Source organism: Musa acuminata, chromosome BXJ2-1 (genome assembly GCF_036884655.1).
Source record: "Musa acuminata AAA Group cultivar baxijiao chromosome BXJ2-1, Cavendish_Baxijiao_AAA, whole genome shotgun sequence".
Classification (NCBI taxonomy): Eukaryota; Viridiplantae; Streptophyta; class Magnoliopsida; order Zingiberales; family Musaceae; genus Musa; species Musa acuminata.
In genome coordinates, this window is record NC_088338.1 from 12,831,258 (window position 1) to 12,842,245 (window position 10,988).

General features: G+C 44.9%; 2 protein-coding genes and 1 non-coding gene across 3 annotated transcripts; 2 read left to right on the top strand and 1 right to left on the bottom strand.

Moving 5' to 3' along the window:
- Window positions 1–401: 401 nt before the first annotated feature.
- LOC135598114 (ethylene-responsive transcription factor 4-like) lies at window positions 402–1,456 on the bottom strand. The gene has a single exon (XM_065091647.1). The coding sequence runs from the start codon at window positions 1,374–1,376 to the stop codon at window positions 453–455; it is 924 nt and encodes a 307-aa protein (XP_064947719.1). The 5' UTR covers window positions 1,377–1,456; the 3' UTR covers window positions 402–452.
- A 698-nt stretch (window positions 1,457–2,154) lies between these two features.
- On the top strand, window positions 2,155–2,236 carry TRNAS-UGA (transfer RNA serine (anticodon UGA)). Its single transcript has one exon. It is a non-coding gene; the product is annotated as a tRNA-Ser (tRNA).
- Window positions 2,237–2,911: 675 nt separating this feature from the next.
- LOC103998345 (receptor-like cytosolic serine/threonine-protein kinase RBK2) lies at window positions 2,912–5,273 on the top strand. The gene is made up of 7 exons (XM_009419798.3): window positions 2,912–3,272; window positions 3,350–3,601; window positions 3,685–3,839; window positions 3,910–3,989; window positions 4,530–4,665; window positions 4,743–4,892; window positions 4,977–5,273. The coding sequence occupies exons 1-7, from the start codon at window positions 2,948–2,950 to the stop codon at window positions 5,145–5,147; spliced, it is 1,269 nt and encodes a 422-aa protein (XP_009418073.2). The 5' UTR covers window positions 2,912–2,947; the 3' UTR covers window positions 5,148–5,273.
- The last annotated feature ends 5,715 nt before the right edge of the window (window positions 5,274–10,988 follow it).

The following is a 10,988-nucleotide window of genomic DNA, read 5'->3' on the forward strand; positions in this document are numbered from 1 at the left end:
CTCCATGTCACTTGGTTGCCTATAATACCTCTGTGTTCAATCAGGACAGTTGGCCATCCTGTCTTAGGATCTTGTAAGGATAGTTAAAATGGGCACCTATGACTATGATACCTTTATGTTCTATCAGGGTGTATAGGAGTAGTGACAAAGCCAAGGTAATGAGATAGAAGTAAAATAATATTTTCAAGTAGCCAAGGGTGTTATGTAAAAATTTTGTAAAGCTGAGACATAAGACGAAAAATACTGAAATTTTTTTTGGATCATATATATATATATATATATATATATATATATATATATATATATATATATATATATATATATATATATATATATATATAATCATTTTATTCTTACAGATGAATTTTTTTAATTAAAGAATTATATTCTGCTCCGTGAAGTGTCTAATATTTCTCGTAAATTTCTTTTTATTATTTATAAAGATTTGGATATCAAGACGAAGCAATTGCGAACTCCGGCGAAGGTGGCAAATTGAGATCGAAATCGAAGCAAATCCTCTTCGTCGCTCTGGCCGACGGTGAGCGAGGGCAATCAACCACCGACGACGAGTCCGAGTCGCTCTCCACCCCGTCACACACCGGCCCCCTGATATCTCTGAACTCTGCCACGATCGTCGGAGGAGCGATCATTGTTGCCGCCTTCTCGGAAGCCGCGATCGGGTCGAAGAACACCAACGGACACGCCGCGGCGGGCACGCAGTGCGCGAATGGGATCCGGGCGGAGGGATGGGGGAGCCCGAGATCCAGCGCCGGGATGCGGACAGAGGGCCTCCTTGGCGGGGTGGACGACTCGACGGTGCTGACACTGGGGCTGGAGGACGCCGCGCCAGCGCCCGCGCCCGCTGCCGAGGTCGTCGGGGGGCAGGAAAAGTTTGTCTTGGCCTTGGGCCCGCGGAACCGGCGGGCGGCGGCGTCGTAGGCGCGCGCGGCCTCCTCGGCGGTGTCAAAGGTGCCGAGCCACACGCGGCACTTCTTGGCTGGGTCCCGGATCTCCGCCGCGTACCGCCCCCACGGCCGCTTCCTGACCCCCCGGTAGCTCGCCCCCTTCCCATCTCCTCCTCCTCGGCAGCCGCCGCCGCCGCCACATCCGTCACCGGTTCTGGAAGCCTTCACCCTGGGTGCCATCGTAAGACTTACTTCTCTTCTTCTTCTTTTTCTTATTGATCGGGAGAGAGAGAGGATGGCAATCGGATGAGCATTGAGGGAGGATAGTGCGGGCTGGGGAGTAGAAATAGAGGACGGGTGAAGGAAGGAGAGAGGAAGAGAGGAGAGGAGCGAACGGTGGGAGCGGACAAGGATGGGCGCAGTCCACGGGCGGTTTGACCGCCCAGGGGCCCGCCGCCCTCGCTTCCACATCAATTCGGTGCAAAGTAGCGTAATGCTAAACGTATCCCCAATCCCCGGCCGACACGCCTTGCTACCAGTAGAGCGCCGCTGGAGTGGGGGGTGCAGGAACCGAGACGCCCGTGTGGTAAAAAGGAGTTAGGATAGAATTGTGCTGCCCGACCGCCCGCGTCAGGAATAATCTAATTAATATAATTAATTAATTGATACGAATTATTATTATTATTTTATGTTTGGTCACGTGGGCGCGGGTGGGGTCGGGGAGTGCAGACCCCCTGTCGCGCCTTTTGGTTGGATGGGAACGCTCAGGCTCACGTAACGGCCGTCAACTTGTGACGGTGACGGCGGTCACGGCGTGAGCGCGGCGCCTCTGGTGGTCCCGCGCGTGTCGGCCTGGATGCCCAATTGCCGGGATCTGCGCGTGTCACGCCGAGCCGCGCGTGCAGCCACCGCTCGATTCGCGTTCATTAATGCTTCATCGAATGTGTGGCGTTTCCTTCGATTAAAGATACATTATGTAAGAATTAGGATACGCAGATTTTAATTAGGTAAATTCATGAATATTAAAATAAAAAAGTAAAGATTACAAAGAATTCAAAACCACACTAATACTCTCTTAAGTCAAAATTTCAATGGGCTTGATCGAGAATTTCATCTTACGGCATTATTCTTTATGAATTGACCTCTCTCAATGAATCAACTTTTTAAATTTAATTAAATAATATGTTTCAAAATAGGGAAATATATATTCAAGAAACTAATAAATTGTTGGTGCGAATCGTAATAAGTAGTCGATATGTCCGAGTGGTTAAGGAGACAGACTTGAAATCTGTTGGGCTTCGCCCGCGCAGGTTCGAACCCTGCTGTCGACGATTATTGATTTTTATTATTATTTTGCATCGAATAGCTTAATAATATTATTCCTCATAATAAAGTAAGCAGATCTTTTCCATAATTATAGTGTCGTTTATTGTTTGATTACATACATTTCCACAATAATAATAACAACATTGTTTATAGTTTAATCTCATAAAATAAAAGGATACATAGTGTTTTTGTCTTGGTTATTCATCATCATCATCTAATCCAACAGGATGGACTGTGAGCAAATAGACGGACCAGATGTGCAGATCGTGACCCGTTTCCATTTAACCCTCTCTGCATATTGGGAGGATGAGAGGTAAAGTCGCGCCAACCTATCGCTCCTTCTCCTGATTTCTTCTTGTCCGAATGCTGACCCATTTGTCTCGAAGAAGAGATCAGATGGAGTCGTCAATGGAAGGAAGCAGTAATGGTTCCCAAATATGTTCTTCTTCTTCTTCAACCTCGTCTCTCCTCCACATGAATCCAAGTGTTGAACCCATTTGTCTCCGCGTTTCATCGTCTCTCTTGCCCGGCAACTGTTTTCTTTGAATCCAGAGAAGGCATGGTGTTGTCTGCCTGTGTCTCTGCCCATGGTAACGTGACAGCTCACATCTGCCATTTCTCCTTCTTCTTATCCTTGTGATCATGAATGTCCACATTCTCATATTGGTTCATCAGATTTACGGTGTTTCGGATCCGAGAAGGATACCGTTGGTGACATGGAAGAAGGGATGAGGCCTTCGGACGCAGAGAGAAACTCAAAAGCCAGCACCTCCCACGCCGAAACCCTAATGTCGCGAAGCAACTCGTCTCGGTGGCAGGGATTATTCCGTTTGTGGAAGCAAAAATCTATGAGACGCCTCTCCAGCTTCCCTCCCGTCGGATTCCGGAAGTGGTCGAAGAAGCGAGGCAACAGAGACGCTCATCCCTCTCCAGCTTCCCGCCCGGACGCTCATCCCGCAGCCGACTTCTGCTTCTTCCGACCTACTTGGAAGAACTTCACCATCTCCGAGCTCGAAAAGGCCACCGACAATTTCAGCCCAGGTGACGCTGCTTGTTACCTCTTCTCCTCCCGCTTGAGAGAGAGAGTTGGTCTAAATCATGGTTGTTTTCTGCTGCAGAGAACAAGATAGGTAAGGGCGGATATGCTGACATTTACAGAGGACGGCTGGAGAATGGCCGGCTTGTAGCAGTCAAAAGGATCAGCCGCGGCACAAAAGACGAAAGAACTCACAACTTCCTGTGCGAAATGGGAATTCTCGTCCACCTTCATCATCCCAACATCGCCAAACTGATCGGAGTCGGGGTCGAAGGAGGCATGCACCTTGTTTTTGAGCTCTCCCATCATGGAAGCCTGGAAAACCTTCTCCATGGTACAAGCTGGACTGATCAACCACTCCATTACTCCTCCTCGCCTTTACTGCTCAACCATGTCTTCTCCTCTCTCTGGTGTAAGATTCCAAGGACAAACTGGCCTGGGAGGTGCGATACAAGATCGCCATTGGAGCAGCAAAGGGCCTCGAGTACCTTCACGAGAGGTGTCAAAGGCGCATCATTCATCGCGACATCAAGGTCGATAACATACTGCTTACTGAAGACTTCGAACCGCAGGTATTGATCTCACATTTCTGCCCTATACGATGTTCCTAATCGACATGTCTGATTCGATCAAGCAATCCAGATATGTGATTTTGGACTGGCGAAGTGGCTGCCGGACGAAGTGACGCATCACACGCTGTCCAGCTTCGAAGGCACATTTGGGTTTGTCAACGCCATTTTCCACCTCTACCGTTCATTCTTTCTAAAGAAATTAATGTTGGGGGGAGAATACAAACTCTAAAAATCAAAACAAAAATCATCAACAAAAACACAAAAGCCGAAGCAAAATTTAACAACACTGTGTCTATTGTCTATCGAGAAAATCAAAATTTTTATTATATAAAAAAATTATTATAAAAAATACTTTCTCACAATTCTTTTCTAAATCATCGATTGAATAGAAACCTTAAAAGCACCCAAAGTGTTTTATATTTCTCTCTCATCAAAATCCTGAGAGATTCAATATGTATTCATTCATACTTAGAATCCCTAATCTACATCCTAAGCCTAATCTATCAAAGAGTTTAAATTTAATTAAGATTCTTCCTAGGTAGTTAGAACATCCTAAAATTAATATTTAGTACCCTAACAATTAACTTTGATCCTATCTGCATCCTCTTTGATCCTTTATAGATCCTAAAATATTTGGTATTGGTACCCCTAACGATTAACTTGTTGCATCCCCTTTGATCATCGGAGTAGATATGTCGCTCCTGAGTACTGCACGCATGGCGTGGTCGATGAGAAGACTGACGTGTTCGCCTTCGGCATTCTGCTGCTCGAGCTCATCACCGGCCGTAGGGCTGTTGACTCTTCACAGAAAAGCTTACTGATGTGGGTACGTACGTGTGTCCTTGACGCTGAGCTTCACCTCCTCCTCCTCCTCCTCCTCCTCCCCCTTCTTCTTTGTTGCAGGCGAAGCCCGTGCTCGAGGAGAATAAGGTCAAGGATCTCGTCGATCCTTTACTCGGTGATTCCTACGACTGCAAGCAGCTGCTTTTCGCAGCAAGAACAGCTTTCATGTGCATCCAGTACTCATCAGTGCTGCGGCCTCGTATGAGCCAGGCATGCGTGCTGATGACTTCCATTCCAAACTGCATCTTGATTCCATCTAAAGATACCTAAATCGAGTTCTTCATCGTTCTTCAGGTTTTGAGGATTTTAAGAGGTGAAGAAGGCCGATCTGACAACGTACGTGTGCTTCAAAAGCCATTCATCCGGAGGACCTTCTCTGAGGGGATCCTCGACGCAGAAGAATATAACTCCACCAGATATCTCAAGGACATAACTCGGCATAAGCAGATTGCTTTTGACTGCTAAATCATTGGATTCTACCTGTTGACTTTACCCTCAAGATATCACCGACCATCTATCTATCTTCGTACATACAAGGATATATGGAGAAGAAACCAGTGCCATCGTCAAGATATCAACAGAAGATTTGATTCACCATGACCAATTACTGGTTCTCGAGGATGTGATTGATGACGGCTTCTGGCTTTAGGTGATGACATGCTCTCCTCAGCTTCATTCGAGAGGAAGACAACTGTCCCCCCCCAAGTTGACTTTGACTTTTGGGCCAGCTGATTAATTGGTGACCATGTTTGTTTGGGTGTAAAGAATTAGAAGAATGCATCTAATCACATCTAACATGAAATCGGTTGATGTGGTTACTTTTATTAATACAATTAGATTCCTGTCGATTATATACTGGTTGAAGATTCTTATGCTCAATCCATCTAGAAAACAAGACAGAGAACCTCTAGTCTAGTTGACATTTTGATTGGTATCCCTCGATTGAATCCGTGGGGTGGCTTATCATTAGACCAGAGTGGATTTGCTGATGATGAAGCCTCAACATTAATATTTATTACAATAATTAATTAGCATGAGATGAACTTCATCATAGCCAATCATAATATATTTATACAATATAAAAAGGCTCCTATAAGTGTAATACATATGATTGCAACCCATTGATTTTATGAAATTGAAAAAAAAAATCTACCAAACTGAAAGACAAATTTTAAAATAAAAAAAGAAATTTATTAGTACTGAAGGCAAGAGTGAGTTTCTCCATGGTTTTGAGTTTGGAGCTTGTTGAGTGCTGCTCTTTTAGAATATTCATTTCATTTAAATTCTCGATGATTCAATCAATATCTTTACGACCCGAAAAAATTATAAGGGTTTATCTAAAGATTTGTAAGGGTTTAAATATTTTAAGCAAGTAGTTTAAACTTAACAAAGTTAATATGTAAATTATGCTCGATTTAGATTGACTAAGGATCTGATTACATTTTATATTGACTAAGGGTCTGATTACATCTAATGGTTCCGACTCAAAATTATATATATTTTTTCTCAGGTAAAACCTTGATTGAAACAGTGGTATAAAAATCTCAACTAAAAGAGGATGTCACAAAATCACATGACATAAAAACAAAACCTAGAAAATATTGAGTTACAACAATTGTAACTATTAGGGGTTTTAATTCGATAAATAGAGGTTTTATTTATATTGCTTGATGAGAATGTTGAGGTGAATGTAAACAGATAAAAAAAATGTAAATCATGTATAATTATGTATTACTTAGATAGATGATAAAAAAAAAATAGAATTATTTAAGATGATATTAACATGTGCTTAAGAGATCTACAAATATAGTAATTTAGAGCAGTAAAATAATTATTATTGGTGGTATGAGAAGAGATAAAAAAAAATCTAAAGAGATATTAATAAAAATTATAAATAAAAAAATTAATATTTTTAATTTAAATCTCAACGACATATAACCACTCCCAATACTTGATATTTTATGGTTTTGTTGTCGTTGCAATAAAAAGAAAAAAAGGTTGTGGGTGCTCAGTAATTTAAATCTCAACGAGCAATCAGTTCTCAATATATTATTCATTTGAATGCCTTGTGGAATCAAATAAATTAAGTTGTTTCAATCCTCTTACATGATAAGATTGATTAGTTTGGTGTGATGGAGATGGTTGACTGGGATTGTGTTGTCTTCCTAGTACGGCAGGAACATATCATCATCATGTACTAATTCATTATATAGAGATAACTCTTTGGTGCCTGACGCACACAATCATCATCAGAACACCAGCCATAAGTAATCTGCAGCCACCTTCTGGCACAGCAAAGCAGCACACATGCAGCTGATGAGGGAGGAGAGAGAGGCGATGGACCAAGCAGCAATATCTGGAAACATGAAGTCTCTGGTGATAGATGAAGCAGCAGCAGCAGCTGGAGGCGGCGCTGCCCTGTAAAATCTTACCTTACTTTGCAGAAGAACACCGTGCTCCATCACCATGTCGCCGCCAGATATGGGCGGATGGAGCTCGCCGACTACCCGAGCTGCTGCACCAACAGAACTCACACGGAGACGCGCCGCTTCACGTGGTGGCTCGCTCGGGTCACCTCGGCTGTTCATTCGGTGCTACCATGTCGAACCGGCGGCGGCGCCCTCTTCCGTTCCGCCGTGGAGGGCGACACGGCTCTTCATGACGCGATCAGGAACAAGCACCGTAAGGTGGCACTGCTGCTGTTGGAACATGATCCACGGCTGGCCAACTGCGTCAACAACGCTAGAGAGACTCCACTGTTCTTGGCTGCCGAGATGGGTTTGGCGGCCGCCGAAAAGAAGATTCTGACGGCCATGAGACGCCCCGAGGCTGAGATTTACCCTGCGAGCAATGTATCAGCCTCCCACGGGAAGGCGCCATTGCATGTAGCTGCCATTGAGAGTCGCTTCGCTCTCTCTCTCTCTCTCTCTCTCTCACACACACACACACATTCATTCATAGGAAGAATATGATGCTGATCATGAAAGGATATCAGTGACAACACAGCGATTTCTGCACTTGTACACGAAGAGCTTCTGCACCTCAGACACAACAGATGTGTGGGGTGAGAATTGCTCTACACTACTGTCATGGGTTTAGCTGAAATTATTTAAGTCGTGAGGCACCCTTGTGGTAAAGATGCGAACTTAGCTTGCGTTGCTTAAGTCACGAGGCACTCTTGCGGCAAAGACGCGAACTTAGTTTGCATTGTCTAAGTTGCGCTTCGCCCTTACAATTTGCGTCTGCAAAGATAAGCCCACTTGCAACCTCTTGCAGATCCTGAAGGGCCTGTAAAAGAGAAAATTGATTAGTTTAAAAAACAAGCGACGGACAGGTCCCGACGTCTCGTGAAAAGGGGAAGCTTAACAAGCAATTCAGCAAGCACCTTGCGTGCACAAGAGAAAAGAGGGAGAGGAGGAAAACAAGGACTTTAGAGGGTTGAACGAACAGCTACAAGTCCACAAACAGCTGCTCACTAGGTGCTGGACGCGACAATAGTTCCCGTCAAGGTAATGTGTGAACTTGAGAAAGATTGTTCAACGCCCGATACTATACCGAAGCCCCTTCCCCCATGGTGCCACCCAGGTGGTTTCAGGGTGCTGAGATGGCTGATGTTTCACATGTAACAGTGGGCTGCAGAAACAACCTGTGGCACGTGAAAACGAAGCTGTTTTGGGGCTGTTTTGCTCGGTTCGATGAGCGATCGCACTGTAGCATTGTAACTTGTTCGAACTTATATTTTTACAAGCAAAAGGACTTAAAACCAAGCCAAAACATGTTGCCAAGCAGCTGTACATGTAGATGAGGGCGACGAACGATTCGTTGAACAGAGTTGTTGCGGGTGCGCGATGATCGTTTGTGACATTCTACCCCACTCAAACTGTCGACGCCCTCATTGACGCTTGTTGATAATTGTTGATGATTGTTTTTTCATGTTATAGGACGTCTTCAGGCTCCCAACTGGCTTTAGTTTGGGGAAGCTTCGCCACTTCATCAAGTACTCGGTCTGCTCAGCTCCAGAATGTAGCTTTATCTTGCAGTCCGCTAAAATAGTTTCAACTCGCTTCTCGTAGGAGGCTGTGGTGGTGGGTAGCCGAGTTGAAACACTTCGGGAAGCATCTTGTGGATCCGAGTGGTAGGCTTTCAAGTTGCTAGCGTGAAGTACATTGTGAATTTTGAACCACGCCGACAGCTACAACTTATAGGAGACGTTGCTCACCCTGCTGATAATTGGGAAGGGCCCTTTATACTTACGCACCAATCCTTTATGTACTTTGTTCCTAAAGAATTGGAGTGATGCTGGTTGGAGCTTAACCAACACTAAATCGCCAATCTTGAACTCTTGCAATCGCCTTCCCAAGTCTGCCCACTTCTTCATTCTTTTTGTCGCCTTCTCCAAGTAAGCCCGCGCAATATATGTATTTCGGTGCCACTCCCTTGCAAAGTGGTAAGCTGACGGACTACTCATAGTATACCCAATTACCATGGTGTGAGGAGTTGACGGTTTTTACCCTGTAATGATCTCGAAGGGGCTCTTGTTGGATGCAGAGCTTCGCTGTAAGTTGTAGGAGAATTGGGCAATGTCCAATAACTTCACCCAATCTCGTTGGTTGGCACTCATGTAATGCCGAAGATATTGCTCTAGGGGCGAGTTTATCCTTTCAGTCTGGCCATCCGTTTGGGGATGGAGGCTTATGGAGAAGTATAACTTCGACCCCAACAATTTGAATAGCTCGGTCCAGAATCATCCTAGGAACCGAGCGTCTCGATCACTTATGATATTGTGCGAGACTCCCCAATACTTCACCACATCCTTCATCATTAGCTTGGCCGCCTCCTTTGCTGAACAATGTAGAGGAGCAACAATAAAAGTTGCATACTTAGAAAATCGATCGACCACCACGAGTATCGATTCGAGTCTCCCTACTATAGGCAAGCTTGATATGAAGTCCAAGGAAATGCTCTCCCACGGCCTTTCTTGTACAGGCAACGACTCCAAAAGTCCCACCGACTTCCATTGCTCCACCTTGTCTTATTGGCAAGTGAGGCACATTCGAATATATTCCTCCACATCAGTCCCCATCTTCAGCCAATAGAAGGCCCTCTCTATGAGAGCCAAGGTTCTATGAATGCTTGGGTGTCCAACCCAAAGGGAATCGTGGCACTCTCTTAAGAGTTCACGTCTCAGATTGTCCACTCGAGGAACAAAAACCCTATTCCCTTTGGTGTAAACGAGTCCCTCTTGGACCCAAAATTGTCGTGCCTTGCTTTCTTTAATGAGCTATATCAGGGCTTCTACCTGGGGATCACTGTACAGTCCATCCCTGATCTTGGAAAGGAAGTTGGAGTGCAACTGACTTGCTTGGCCTTTGCCCTCCAGTTGTACGGCATTCACACGCTTCACTTTCCGACTCAATGTATCAGCCATGACATTCGCCTTTCTGGGCTTATACTCCATTGCCATATCAAACTCAGCCAGGAAGTCCTGCCATCATGCCTACTTTAGAGAGAGTTTCTTTTGAGTTTGGAAATAGCTCAAAGTGATATTGTCTGTCCTTAGTACAAATCACGATCCAAGAAGGTAGTGTTGCCAAACTCGTAGACAGTGGATCACCATTGTCATCTCCTTCTTGTGCACCGGATACCGCCGCTCGGTCTCGTTGAGTTTGCGACTCTCATAGGCCACCGGATGACCCTCCTACATTGAGTACTCCCCCAATAGCGAAGTATGAAGCATCTGTATGGAATTCGAATGGCTCCCCATAGTCTGGCAATTTGAGCACTAGTTCTTCCAACATAGCAGCCTTCAGATCTTGGAATGTAATTTCATATTTATCAGACCACCTCCAAGGCTGCTCCTTCAACAATGCCATCAGTGGAGTTACACGCTTCGAATACCCCGCTATGAAGCGTCGATAGTAGTTGACGAAGCCAAGGAATGATCTCAACTCTGGCACCTTCTTTGGAGTTCGTCATTCCGCAACCGCTTGCACCTTCGATTTGTCCATCCGAATGGAGCCATCATTGATTCGATGCCCCAAGAATAAGATCTCGATTTGAGCAAGCATTTCTCCCTTTTCACGAATAAAGTGTTCTCCCTTAGAACCTTGAAGATTGTCCGAAGGTGTTTGACATGCTCCCTTAGAGCGTTTGACTATAGACGACGATATCATCTAACTAGACGACCACGAACTTATCCAAATACTCCTTGAATAGCTGGTTCATGAGAGTGCAGAACGTGGCCAGAGTGTTGGTTAAGCCAAAAGGCATCACCAAGAACTCAAACGCTCTATATCTGGTCACGCA